The sequence below is a fragment of the Ranitomeya imitator genome, chromosome 2 (assembly GCF_032444005.1).
Source record: "Ranitomeya imitator isolate aRanImi1 chromosome 2, aRanImi1.pri, whole genome shotgun sequence".
Classification (NCBI taxonomy): Eukaryota; Metazoa; Chordata; class Amphibia; order Anura; family Dendrobatidae; genus Ranitomeya; species Ranitomeya imitator.
Window position 1 is genome coordinate 643,488,872 of NC_091283.1, and position 13,082 is coordinate 643,501,953.

Here is a 13,082-nt window from a genome sequence, read left to right on the forward strand (position 1 = left end):
TGGTTGAATCAGAAAAGGCATTAAGGCCCATCTGGCTACATCACAATTGTGTAGTCCAGAACTCAAAGGGGTCAACTGCAGCAATAGGTCGCATCACTTTCTTGACTTACGAGCAAGCAAAGTTTTTGTATGAGTAAAATATAAGACAGGTTGACAAGAAAGGAAAGAGTTAAGAGTCAACATCCATAGAATTCCACAATGACCGACTGTAGTCATAAGCTATAGAATCAGGTTCTGCTTTATACAATACTCCAGGATAAATGACAAACGACAGCAGCCATCTGTGCATTGGGGTAGAACATCTCATGTGACAGTATTGAATAACAGAGTTTTCAGAGCAAGATTTGTTATTGACCCTTTAAATAGATTTCCTTTAATCTGGAAAAAAAATCATTTTGGGTATGTATCATACACTAATAATAAAATTGTGATTTTTTTTTAAATAAAATAAATTACTTTTACGGCTTTTTTCTAAAAGAATAAATGTGATTCATTACTGTCACCCTGTTTCTAGGCAGGGGGCACAGGGCCTTCAGTTAAAAAATGAATAATAATGATAATAATAATAAAAGGTCAGTACATGGGCTCACAGTGGAGGTGTAACCTTTGTAACAGCAGTATTTTTCAACTTACAGGACGGGAGGCCTTAAAGATAGTGATAAACCCTGCATCACACATGGATGCCTCAGATAGTGTATCAGGTGTCAATAGATTTACTTTTAAAGGGAACCTGTCACCAGGTTTGGTTGATACGAGTTTCGGCCACTCCCCTTCAGGGCTTATATACAGCATTTTATAATGCTGTAGATAAGCCCCCGTTCTGACCGGTATGAGAAGAAAAATAACTTTTATTATACTTACCTGGTGGTGGTCCGGTCCGATGGGTGTCGCTGGTCTTGGTCTAGCACCTCCCATCTTCTTGTGATGCTGTCCTCCTGCTGTCTTCATGTGGATGATGCATCTCTGCGTCATCTGCACAGGCTCCCCGGAATCGCGCTTTGTGCGCAGGTGTACTTATCTGCCCTGTTAAGGGAAGAGCAAAGTAGTGCAGTGCACAGGCACCGGGAAAGGCCAGAGAGGCCCAGCGCCTGCGCACTACAGGACTTTGCTCTGCCCTGAACAGGGCAGATAAGTACACCTGTGCAGAAGTGCGATTCTGGGGAATAAAACATTCAAATTCAAAGAGAAAATGGAGTTTACAGGAAAAAATTGTTAATAAACATTTCCTGTATAATGACTTAGGGTACAGGGTGGGCCATTTATATGGATACACCTAAATAAAATGGGAATGGTTGGTGATATCAACTTCCTGTTTGTGGCACATTAGTATATGGGAGGGGGAAAACTTTTCAAGATGGGTGATGACCATGGCAGCCATTTTAAAGTTGGCCATTTTGGATCCAACTTTATTTTTTCCAATGGGAAGAGGGTCATGTGACACATAAAACGTATTGAGAATTTCACAAGAAAAACAATGTGCTTGGTTTTAACTTAACTTTATACTTTCATGAGTTATTTACAAGTTTATGACCACTTATAAAATGTGTTCAAACTGCTGCCCATTGTGTTGGATTGTCAATGCAACCCTCTTCTCCCACTCTTGACACACTGATGCAACACCGCAGAAGAAATGCTAGCACAGGCTTCCAGTATCCGTCGTTGTTGGAAAAAGTCTACCTCTAGTCACTAGCCTTGGCTGATGGGACTACTGCTCCCATCAGCCGATGCCTGCTGCCACTATCAATATTGAGAGCAGGCAGTGGCCAATGGGGAGTATTCATCAGTCAGCATCGGCTCTGTAAATAAATAATGAAAAAAAAATTTCTGTGGTTCCAGTATTTTTGATAACCAGCCAGACAAATCTGACAGCTGGGGGCTGCAACCCTTAGCTTTCAGCGTTAGCAAGGTTGGTTGTCAAGGATAGAGGGTTCCCTATGCTATTTTTTTTAAATTATTTAAATAAATATTTTTAAAAAATGACGTGGGTGTCCCCTCCCATTTTTGACAAGCAGCCTTGTTAATGCAGACAGCTGGGGCTGGTATTCGCAGGCAGGTAAGGGGCCATTGATATTGCCCCTCCAGCTTAAAACAGCATCCCTCAGCCTCCTAGAAAAGGCTACTAGATGTGCCAATTCTGGTGCTTTGCCCAACTCTTCCCACTTGCCCTTTAGCGGTGGCAAGTGGGGTTCATATTTGTGGGGTTGATGTCACCTTTGTTTTGTCTGGTGACATCAAGCACACGGGTTAGTAATGGAGGGGCATCTATAAGACGCCTATCCATTACTAATCCTATAGTTATATTGAAAATAAACACACAGCAAGTTTAAAGTCTTTTATTTGAAATAAAACAAAACACATTTTTACTTTTTTATTTAAAAACAACAAACACAGTTATACTCACCTGGCATCCATTCCACTGAATCCTTCATCTTCTGTAATAAAACAAAATATAAAACAACAATATCCCTCAGCTGTCCGACATTCTGTCCCATGCCGTAATCCATGTCTGGGGATAAACAGTTTTCAAACTGGATAGTGCGAACCACTGATGAATAAGCTGTTATGAGTGCAGCATCAGTGAGAGGCGGTGACCCCATCAAGGTTACCGCCAGTCACTGAGGCTGTGTTTCCAGCCGGGCGAATGAACTGTGGTGATTGTGAGAAAATAGCATAGTGAGAAAAAGTCTCACGGTGCAGATGCAAGTTCACTGCAGTTCACCGGGAGAATTTCACTGCGGTGAATTTGAACAGTGCTAAACTCGCTTCATAAAAGCTTTGCACACAGTACAAGGCCTGCCAAAAATTACAAGCAGGGCCATCCATACACCCTTAAAGCCATCAACTGGAGTGCCTCATAGAAAAAATTAAGAAAGTGTAGTTGTGGTACTTCTACACTAATAAGATCTCTGCACACAATACAAATCCAGAAAAAAAAAATAAAAGGAGGGTGATCCATACACCTTTGAAGCTACCAACTGGAGTGCCTCATGAAAAAATTAAGAAAGTGTGGTTGTGGTAATTCTATACTCATAAAGACTCTGCACAGAGTGCAATGCCATAAAAAAAATTCTAAGGAGGGGCATCCATAGACGTTTGAAGGCACCATCTGGAGTGCCAGATTCAAATATTGAAGATTAAAAACACTTTATGTGCTGCTGTCCACAGGTGGTGTGGAAAAGTTGTGTCTAATCTAGGCTTTTGTTCATTTTTATAAGTGTGAGCCTGTCAGCATTTTCTGCTGACAGGTGAAAGGGCCTGTCTGTTTTGACCCCCTTGGTGGCAATAAAAACCCGCTCAGACAATGCGCTAGCAGCAGGACAGCACAACACCTCCAAAGTATAGAGGGACAGCTCATGGCAGGTGTCCAGCTTTGAGACCCAATAGTTGAAAATTGCAGAGGAATTAGGGAATAGGCTAATTTGGTAGGCTGGGTATTGATTGACCATCTTTAAAAATGTTTCCCGCTATCAAAAATACATGGTTATCAGGCCCTGGAGGCTGGGAAAGTGTCATGAAATTGGTTCAGGCCTTTGACAGTGTACCTCTGCTTCTGCTGTACCTGATGTGTGCCTCCCTCACTTCTCCTCCTTGGTTGGACTGCCGCTAGCGTTTTGTGATGGTAATTTTTTCAACATATTTTCCACAAGGGCCTTTGGGTATAGCACCATTTTAGATGATCTCTCTGCCTCAGGAAGGAGAGTTGCAAGGTTCTCCTTGTTCAATGAGTCTGGCAGTGTGAACAACCAGTACTCTTTTTCTGGCCAAGATGAATATAACATGAAGTTCATGGGAAAGGCAGTGATACATAAAGTCAACCATATGTATCAAGCTCCCTACAGCCAACACTTCCTTGTCTCCACCATGATGATGATGCACCATCTCTTCCTCTCCCTCCTCACTCTCTTCTTCCTTTTCACCTCCTCAGCCCATTTCATAAGAGAGAAGGGATGAAGCTTGTATGTGTACTAACCTCTGTCGCGCTGAAAATCAGCTCCTTTTCCTCCTCCTACTCAGCCTCCACCTCCTCATTGTTACCCAATGTGCCCTAAGCAGATAAGATGAGGCTGGACTGTGTAGTATATCTCCTTCTCATGTCTTCTTCCATATTCACCTGATCTGCATGCAAAGCTTCATGTTTAATTGTCAGCAGCAACTGTTTAGGCACAGAAGTGGAATCGTTGCGCTCATTATGGCATAATCACCGTTCTCCATCTTTGTAGAGTGCTCAAAGTTTTGAAGAATCACACAAATGTCAGACATCCATGTCCACTCTTCAGTTGTTATGTGTGTAGGCTAACCCGAAAACCGACGGTATGTTGGAGCTAGTATTTTACAACTAGCCTCTGCTGCTCACTAAGCCTTGCCAGCATATGCAGAGTGGAGTTCCAGCGCATGGTCATGTCGCACACCACTCAGCGAGCTGGCAATTGCATGCGCTGCTTTAGCATCAGCAGCAGCTGTAGCTAACTTGAGGAAATGGGCGCTGACAGGGAGTACGCTGACCAGAAACTGACAAATCTGGGTAATTTTTCAGAAACCGCTGAACTACCAAGTTGAGCATGTGAGCCAAACATAGTATGCGTGTGAGCTTCATAGCCACCACCAGGTTATGGCCATTATCAAACATGACCATGTCTGGTTGGAGGTTCAGCAGCAAAAGCCAGAGATTTGTCTGGTCTGTTATTCCATTAATTAACTCTGCCTCTGTGTGCGGTTTGTCTCCTAGACAACTTAGCTTCAGCAGAGCCTGTTGCCACTTCGCTGAGGCAGTACTGCAGAGCTTCCAGCTTCCTGTTAATGTGGACTACATGCACTGAGATAACACATCAGAGATGGAGGATGAAGAGGAGCAGGAGGGGGGGTGCAAGAATTGGTGTAGGAGGTTGAGGAAACCTTGATAGAAGTAGTCATGGTGGGACTTCACAATGTTCATGCAGTGTGCCATCTGGGAAATGTAGCATCCCTGGCCACAAGCACTTTTCCACGTAAGTAAACAATCCCAGTAAGTGCATTGGTAAGAGCATAGGTGATGTTCCTGGACATGCGCTGGTACAATACGGGGACGCCACATAGGGACAAATAGTGGCAGCTGGGGACCGAGTACTGAAGGACTGCTAACACCATTAGTCAGTGGAAATTCTCCATTTCCACAAGCCTAAAAGGCAACATTTCCACTGCAAGCAGTCCGTTTGGGCCTGTGGGTAGATACAGCCGAATGCTGTGCTGGGAAAAGTTTTTGGAAGTGCCTGATGATAGTGCCTTAGAATGTACAAGGGAAAGCCATCTGTGACAGTGTCATGGACATTGGCAAGCACTTAGCACAGGACAAGAGGCAATGGTGTCACCCGTTGGCATCAGTTGTGGACCTAGGCATTCGGCCCACCGAGTCGGGTGGTTAGATGACGTGCCCAATCATGCTGGTGGTCATTAGGCTCTTAGTGGACAAGCTCCTGCTGATCTTGGCATGGCACAGGTTGAAAATGACTTTTTTTTGTCTCAGAACTCTCTTTAAAAAAGTCCCATGTTGAGGAACCACTAACTCTTTGATGGAGAAATTCACTAGTGCCGAGCCAAAAGTATCTTCTGAGCCCCCTAGATTGCAAGTTCAGAGTGCGACTGCCACCCCTGCATCTACTACAATCACGCCCTGTAAAATACATTCACTCATGTCCAAGCAAAGTAAACGCCCAAGCAAAATGGATATGATTTCATGAAAACTGCACTCACTGTGAGTCTAAAGACGCTGCTGAGCTGTGCGGTTTTGGTGCTTCTTTTTCTCTGGAGGCTTCTACGTGGAGTTTTAAAAAAAAGCATGTTAAAAACTGCAGGTACTTTTTAAGTGCAGAATACAAGCTTTTCTGTATTGTATAAAAACACTGCTTCGCATCTGCACCAAAAAAGCATCAATTAAGAAGGAAAAGGCATAAAATGCTGCAAAAAGGCAATAATCAGAGAAGATTATTATTGCTTAGTTTGCCGCGTACACTTACAGAAAACAAAAAACACAGTATATGTCCAATGTATGAACACGGCTTTACGGACAGAAAAAATCCAGATGTCATATAGTGAAGCTACATAAAGATGAAAAAGATATGGCTACTATGAATGAATGAAAAAATAAATAAATCCACAGGTCCCAACTAGAGATGAGTAGGACGCACAGATGACATTGCACCATCCCTGGAAACTCAAATACTGTGCCAGGGACACCAGAAGGTGAGAGATTCATGTGCCTCCTCTTCAGCCACCCGGTATCGGTGACCTGGAAGCAGCACAGGAGTCCCGTGAATCGACCTTCTCATCTCTAGTCCCAAATCTCCCGGATACAGAGAGACAGTTTCAGATTTGGGTCTATGCCCTGCAGTCTCATGCATCTACTGAAAGTCACTTACTCTCATTTCCCCTTTCACATCTCTTCCTGCCAGGTAAGAATGCAATGGTGAATGGATGTGGCTGGGGTTATGGTCATAATTTGCAGCTGTGCAAATTTTATACCAATGGAGGAAAAATGGTTTGTCCAGGACTCTGATATCTGTCACGATCAGGTGCAGCCGCAGATGCAGCCCAGTCCATAGACGCCCCCAAGCCGACCAACCTAGGAAGGCGTGGGGCGTGCGTCCCCTGGGGATGAAATACGGACTCTTTAAACCGCAGAGGGGGACCCAGGCCTACCCGAACTAGGGGAGGGCAGCGACCGGGGTTCTATGGCAGCTGAGCATGTGGACAAGGAAAGAGACACGTAGGACATGATTACACCGATACTTTAGGTATAGAGAAAGTAACATTTACTAAAGCAAAGTCACACAGTGCATAAACAAAACATGACGATGTCAGGCTCCCGATTCCACACCTCAGAAGGGTACCACCCAGTGGACCCCAAGGCACCAACGGATCACCGAGGCACAGATAGTCGGGACATCAGGACCCAGGCAGGACATCAGGGTACATGAGGACATCAGGGTACAGGCAAGACATCAGGATGCAAACAGGACATCTGGACTCAGGAAATACCTCAGGACACCAGGGAGCAGACAGGATATCAGGACATTAGGGTCCGTGGGGTCATCAAGACACAGGCAAGACATCAGGATACAGACAGGACATCTGGACCCAGGGTCACCGGCAGACATCAGACAGGAGTCGTTCGGTTCCGGACATCCGACACGACCTACAGGCACCACCAGAGTCATCAGGCTCCAAGCTCCAGACAGCCGTCATCAGGTTCCAGACTGCGGTTGTCAGGCTCCGGGCATCGGACCTAGGAAGGAACTCAAGCATGATGCTGCAAACACCGCCGTACTGGACATGAGCCAGACAGGGTTAACACCGCATGGTAGTCAGAGCACAGAGTAGTAGATGCTCAGCAGAAACACCGGTTTCAAGAGACTCAAAGTCACTGGGAGTGAGGCTCCAGATGCAGAGGGATTCCAGGAACATAATCACAGCAGACAGTTCAGAGAGGTTCAGGTACAGGCAGGTACAGGATCAAGGATTCGGGCCTGGATATACGGCCTCCAGGACAGGCGCCAGAACAGGACAAAACAGGAATCAAGGTAAGGACTTTGGTACCAAAACATAGACAGGAGAGGTCCAGGAACACAAACACACATAGCAAAGTTCAAGAGCTTTGTGAGTGTAGCTCAGTCCCCCGCCCATAGGGCAGGAGAGCTTTATATATGAGCTGCCCCTCAACAATTGGCTGGGTACACACCCCAACCCTGACAAAAGCAGGGGAGGTGTGGCCGCGCACGCCCTAAGCACAAATAGAAACCATTACAGCACACAGTGCAGGATCTGAGGCTCAGGGCATCTGGCTGAGAATGCAAGAACTGAACCACATGGAAAATCATGCACCAACTGCAAATTACCTCTCAACCCGCGGACAGCTTCAAAGAAACAAACGGACCACACATGAGGAAGGTATGCAGCAGGTCAAATACCTAAAAACCCATGTACGACGGTGCAGCAGAGCAGGGAACTGAGAAGGCTCCATTAAGGTAACAGCCAACAGTATCCCAGCTCAAATTAGGGGGAAAAGAGTAAAGGGTTAAAGCAAACATATGCATTGTCATGCCGAAAACCAGAAACAGGCAGAACGAAATGACAATATCGATTGCTTGTCGTTAGGATAGGTTATCAATAGCAGATTTGCTGGGGTCGAACACCCAGCATTCCCACCATTCAGCTGTTAACAGGTCCAATGGTAACAATAACAAACCAATGTATGAAGCTGAAACACAATAGCACTATACAATGTGCAGTAGCTGTTCTCATATACTGCAGTTCAAGCTCAGTCATGCATACTGTGCATCATTAGCATTACCAATCTACTTAATTAACACTGATCCATGGGTATGTTTCTGAATGAATCAATGAATGAATTTACAAAAATTAACTAGCTTAGGTTTTTTTATCAGACATATTGCTATTAGAGATGGGTGTATTTATTAGAGTTGAAATAAGTTCTATTAAAAAAAAATTTCAAACCTGTAGTCTACAGAATATGGATTTTTGTAATTTGCTTTGCTATATGGCTGAACTGTGGAAAACTGGCAAATGATAAAAAAAATCAAAAAGTCATTGCTCATTTCTCCAACCACCTCACTCCTTGCCATTCAGTCCACTTCTTTTTTCCTGCTGTTGTGTGCCGCATCTCTGGCATCTTCACTCTACAATGCAACTCCTAGTCGTGATCTAGGCTTTAGAGGTCATTGTGTGTCATAAGGTTTCGGCCTACGTTGTGCCATAACTTTGAGACTTTATGATGCACAGGAACATCTTAAGCCTAGTTGTGCCTGGAATTTTCGATCCAGAGTGAAGACACCAGAGATATGGCATCTGACATAGAAAGAAAGGGCCTTGAGGACCAGGAGGTGGGCAGCAAGAAGCGGGTATCCTGAGAAGTGAGCAGGGAGTATTAATTTTTAAGTATTCCACCATCTTACATTCATTATGCTCTGGGGTGTCTTAAGACCCAAGAGTAGTGATGAGCGAATATACTCGTTTTCGAGATTTCTCGAGCATGCTTGGGGGTCCTCCGAGTATTTTTTAGATTTAGTTTTTCTTGCCGCAGCTGAATGTTTTACATCTGTTAGCCAGCATAAGTACATGTGGGGGTTGCCTGGTTGCTTGGGAATCCCACATGTAATCAAGCTGGCTAAGAGATGTAAATCATTCAGCTGCGGCAAGAAAAACTAAATCTCCGAGCACTAAATAATACTCGGAGGTCCCCCGAGCGTGCTCGACAAATTTCAAGTAACGAGTATATTCGCTCATCACTACCCAAGAGCATAAAAAGAAACATTCAATTTGCAAAGAATATCTTTACCGCAAATAGAATTTCCAAGGAAAATCTACATGAGTTGAGAATTCGAATCTCACAAGATTCACTCATCTATGATTATTATATTTTAGCAATTTGTGCTGGACTAATGGGTATATCTCATTCATAATTGTCTTCTATGGTTAGTGTTAGATCTAAAAATCAAATCACTCACCCCAAGAGCCTTAGGTTTGCCTTTTAGAAAGGTTTTGTAAAAGGTTGAGGATTCTGTAATTTGAGGAATGACAGCAGCAAAGCTCCACTGCGGAGCCACGGTGGGGACCTTCCACATCTGGGCATCAGATGGACCATTATATCCAGGAGGAACTGGAGGAACATGATAAAGTGGAAAGCTATGAGGTAGAGCAGTAGGAATTGTCTCGCTGGTTAGAGCTTCATAGCTGTGCATGCCGCCTCCATTCATTGATGACATTATGAAAGCTTAATGGATAATAAAGAAGTGAAGAAAAAGGCACAAATATCATGGAAATAATCGAATGCAAGAGGAATACAATATCCCGAACTATGACAAGGAAGTAAAATAACAACTTGACATCACGCACTGATATTTTATATGTTGCTTCCCTTCCACCTAATTAGCGTTAAAGGTCTGTTCCCTGGGGATCTATTACCAGGGCACAATAACAGTTCGCCATCTGCACCCATGCTGTCATAAGTAACCGTTTCACAGAAACTAAAAGGGTTAGTGAACATTAACTCATTCTTCACGTGATGTTTTCATTACCTGTATAACATTTACAATGTGCTTCAGTGACTGAGAAGATTACTGATTTCTTCAGTGGCCCTGGTATAAGCCACACATTGATGAACATTGCTGCCTTGTAACATTGGTCTTTGAACCTTGTACACACTGCCCTGTACTGTGGATCAAAACCACCATATTGTCCACTGTACTGTGACATATTACAGAAATTTCAGAGGAATCTTGACAGTTATGGTCAAATTACATGGTACAAAAGAATAAGGCAGAGCTTACTTAGCAACTTTGGCTGCAACAAACGTGGTGTGTCCAAACATTTCGATATGTCAATTCTAAATTGTATGGTAATGTAAGTGGATGGGATTCCTCTGCAACCCACAAGTGGCAAAACATCCAAATTATTAGAATTTTTATGAATTTCATGTTGCAAAGCATCCGCAGGCACCTACATTGTGCCGTCAAGTAGCAGCTGTGACATGTGTCATGGCCAGATTTGCTGTGGAGCACAAGTCTTATGGTTATAGTGTCTAAATGAGCTACAAAGTTTTACAGTTAGGCTGAAGTCACACTAAACACATAAAAAAATCGGTCCGATTCTCACTGCCGAGAGTCACACGGGTATAATGCAAGTGTCATGCGAGTACAATCTGATTTACATCAGAATGCAGTGCGATAGCTATCCAATTGCAATGCGATTTTAACCTCTTCGTGATGCCCACGGTAGATACACTGTGTGCAGAATTATTAGGCAAGTTGCATTTTAGAGGATTATTATTGATCAACAACTATGTTCTGAATCAACCCAAATGACTCATAAATATCAAAGCTTAATATTTTTGGAAGTTGGAGTGTTTTTTTTTTTAGATTTGGCTATCTTAGGAGGATATCTGTTTGTGCAGGTAACTATAACTGTGCAGAATTATTAGGCAACTTAATAAAAACCAAATATATTCCCATCTCACTTGTTTATTTTCACCAGGTAAACCAATATAATCCCACAAAATTTAGAAATAAACATTTCTGAGATGCAAAAACAAACCCCCCCAAACTAGTGACCAATATAGCCACCTTTCTTTATGATGACACTCAACAGCCTTCCATCCATAGATTCTGTCAGTTGCTTGATCTGTTTACGATCAACATTGCGTGCAGCAGCCACAACAGCCTCCCAGACACTTTTCCGAGAGGTGAACTGGTTTCCCTCCCTGTAGAGCTCACATTTTATGAGGGACCACAGGTTCTCTATGGGGTTCAGATCAGGTGAACAAGGGGGCCATGTCATTATTTTTTCTTTTTTTAGATCTTTACTGGTTAGCCACGCTGTGGAATAGTTGGAGGCATGTGATGGTGCACTGTCCTGCGTGAAAATCATGTTTTTCTTGAACGATACCAACTTCTTTCTGTACCACTGCTTGAAGAAGTTGTCTTCCAGAAACTGGCAGTAGGTCTGGGAGTTGAGCTTCACTCCATCCTCAACCCGGAAAGGTCCCACAAGTTATTCTTTGATGATACCAGCCCCTACCAGTACCCCACCTCCACCTTGTTGGCGTCGGAGTGGAGCTCTCTGCCCTTTACTGATCCAGCCTCTGGCCCATCCATCTGGCCCATCAAGAGTCATCAGTCCATAAAACCTTTGAAAAGTCCATCTTAAGATATTTCTTGGCTCAGTCTTGATGTTTTATCTTATGTTTCATGTTCAAATGTGGTCATTTTTCAGCCTTCCTTACCTTGGCCATGTCCCTGAGTATTGCACACCTAGTGCTTTTTATTACTCCAGTAACGCAGCAGCTCTGAAATATGGCAAAACTGATGGCATCTTGGCAGCTTCACGCTTGATTTTCCTCAATACATGGGCAGTTATTTTGCGCCTTTTTTGCCCAACACGCTTCTTGCAACTCTGTTGGTTATTTGTCATGAAACGCTTGATTGTTTGGTGATCACGCTTCAAAAGTTTGACAATTTCAAGACTGCTGCATCCTTCTGCAAGACATCTCACAATTTTGGACTTTTCAGAGCCCGTCAAATCTCTCTTCTGAGTTCTGACCCATTTTGCCAAAGGAAAGGAAGTTGCCTAATAATTAAGCACACCTTATATATGGTTGTGATGTCCTTAGACAACACCCCTCCTCATTACAGAGATGCACCTCACCTGATTTACTTAATTGGTAGTTGGCTCTCAAGCCTGACGTTTATGAACGGTGGGTGGTCTAGCAGCGCTCAGCACCCCCAGGGTCCTGCAAGCGCTGTAATTCCTGAGCAGAGCAGTTGCTCTGACAGGTGACATGATCGGGACCTGATTACATCAAGTCCCAGTAATGTAAACCCTTTGCTATCTTCTAGATGCCACGATCGCGGCATTTAGAATATAGCAGAGAGACCCCTGCTATTCTCACCTCTCCGACGCCTCCTGTGATGAAATCTGATCACATTACGGGGGATCCCGCGTTTTCCCGGCAGCCAGAGGTCATGTGTTGACCTCTGGGTCTGCCAGCTACGGTGGCCTGTTAGACTCAGCCTGAGTCTAACAAGCGATTTCACTGTGTAAAACTAATAAATCTCTTGCAAGGCAGTGTATGTGTATTGCCTTGTAAGAGACCAGTGATCAGACAAATAAAAATTGAAGTCCCATAAAGGGACTAAGTAAAAGAATTTAAAAAAAAGTTAAAAAAAAAGGTTTTAAAACCATTTAAAAAAATCACAAAATAAATTAAAAAAAGAAAAAATATTTAACCAATAAATACATATATCTATTTGTAAAAACATAAAAAGTACACATATTTGGTATCGCCGAGTCCAGAAAGAGCCAACCTATAAAATGTTCACACTTGTTAACTCCTTAGTAACCCGATGTTTACCCTGGTTACCAGTGAAGACATCGCTGGATCGGCGTCACACACGCCGATCCAGCGATGTCAGCGGGAGATCCAGCGACGAAATAAAGTGCTGGACTTTCCTCAGCGACCAACGATCTCCCAGCAAGGGGCCTGATCGTTGGTCGCTGTCACACATAACGATTTCCTTAACGATATCGTTGCTACA

General features: G+C 43.6%; 1 protein-coding gene across 1 annotated transcript in view; it reads right to left on the reverse strand.

The window, feature by feature from the left end:
- LOC138667661 (membrane-spanning 4-domains subfamily A member 4D-like) overlaps positions 1 to 9,847 on the reverse strand; it is a 45,946-nt gene extending 36,099 nt beyond the window's left edge. The window contains exon 1 of the mRNA XM_069755786.1: positions 9,498 to 9,847. Coding sequence (XP_069611887.1) covers positions 9,498 to 9,755 — 258 coding nt within the window. The 5' untranslated portion in view covers positions 9,756 to 9,847. The remainder of the gene's footprint in view (positions 1 to 9,497) is intronic.
- Between the last annotated feature and the right edge of the window lie 3,235 nt (positions 9,848 to 13,082).